The 1099-nt window shown below is 51.0% G+C and overlaps 1 protein-coding gene across 1 annotated transcript; it reads left to right on the top strand.

The window, feature by feature from the left end:
• Window positions 1–118: 118 nt before the first annotated feature.
• Pmar_PMAR002607 (NADPH--cytochrome P450, putative) lies at window positions 119–1067 on the top strand (the record flags this gene model as incomplete). The annotated part of the gene is made up of 1 exon (XM_002786693.1): window positions 119–1067. A coding segment is annotated over one exon (949 nt), but the record flags the coding sequence as incomplete, so codon positions are not given.
• Between the last annotated feature and the right edge of the window lie 32 nt (window positions 1068–1099).

Here is a 1099-nt window from a genome sequence, read left to right as displayed (position 1 = left end):
AAGATATCTCTAATGGTGTCCGCTGACTCTTCTGTACGGCACCGAGACCGGTACTACCGAGGCGTTGGCTTATCGTGTTGCTGAACTGGCCCGTCAGCGTGGTTACGCTGTGAAGGTCATGGAGTGCGATGAGATGGACGTGAGTGAGCTCCCTGAAAACAAGACCCTTATGGTTCTTTGCGCTACTACTGGTGAGGGTACCACTCCTAGGACTGCCCTTCACTTCACTGCGCAGTTGCAGCTTGCTGCTAAGGACAACTCCAATGCTCATCTGTTGGACAGTGTCCAATACGGTGTCTTTGCTTTGGGTGACTCCAGTTATCATCACTTCTGCACTGCTGCCAAGAGAATTGACGATATCTTCGCTCAGATGGGCGGTCAAAGGACAGTTGCCATTGGTCTCGGTAACGATCAGGATGAGGACAAGTATGAGACTGCCTTTGAGGATTGGATGCCGAGTTATTGGAAGTCTGTGAATGCTCCTGAGCCTGTTGATGACGGGTCCGTTCCCGACTCTCAGTTCGAGGTTCGTGAGCTTGACTCTGATGAAGTCGTGGTTGCTCCTTATGAGAGGATCATGCCTCCTCAAACTATTCAGCTTGGTTTGAAGAAGAACGATCGTCTTACTCCCAGCGACTACGAGAGGGATATTCGTCATTTGCGCTTCGAATTGGAGGATGGTCAGGATCTTCCCTATCTTCTTGGTGATGTCCTCAACATCCACCCCATGAACGAGGCTGGCAGAGTTAGTGCTTTCCTTCAGTCTTATGGTCTCAACCCCTCGGAGATGGTCAAGATCACTCCTGTATCCGAGAACATCGATGCTCGCAAGCGCGCTGCTTCTCTCCGTCCCCGTACTATCTCCCAGCTCTTTGAGGAGTCTTTGGATATCTTCGGTCGTCCCAACAGGGCTTTCTACAAGACTCTGTCCAAATTCGCTGAGGATCCCAAGGAAAAGGCTGAGCTGGCGTTGATCGGCAACCCCGATGATACCAAGGGTCGTGATATGTACACCAAGCTGGCTGGTGAGACTGTGACCTTCGCTGATATCCTCAATAAGTACACCAGTGCTCGTCCTTCTCTTGATCAGTTGATCACT

This window comes from Perkinsus marinus, assembly GCF_000006405.1.
Source record: "Perkinsus marinus ATCC 50983 genomic scaffold scf_1104296931326, whole genome shotgun sequence".
In the NCBI taxonomy this organism is placed as follows: domain Eukaryota; phylum Perkinsozoa; order Perkinsida; family Perkinsidae; genus Perkinsus; species Perkinsus marinus.
This window is presented reverse-complemented; position numbering and strand designations above follow the sequence as displayed.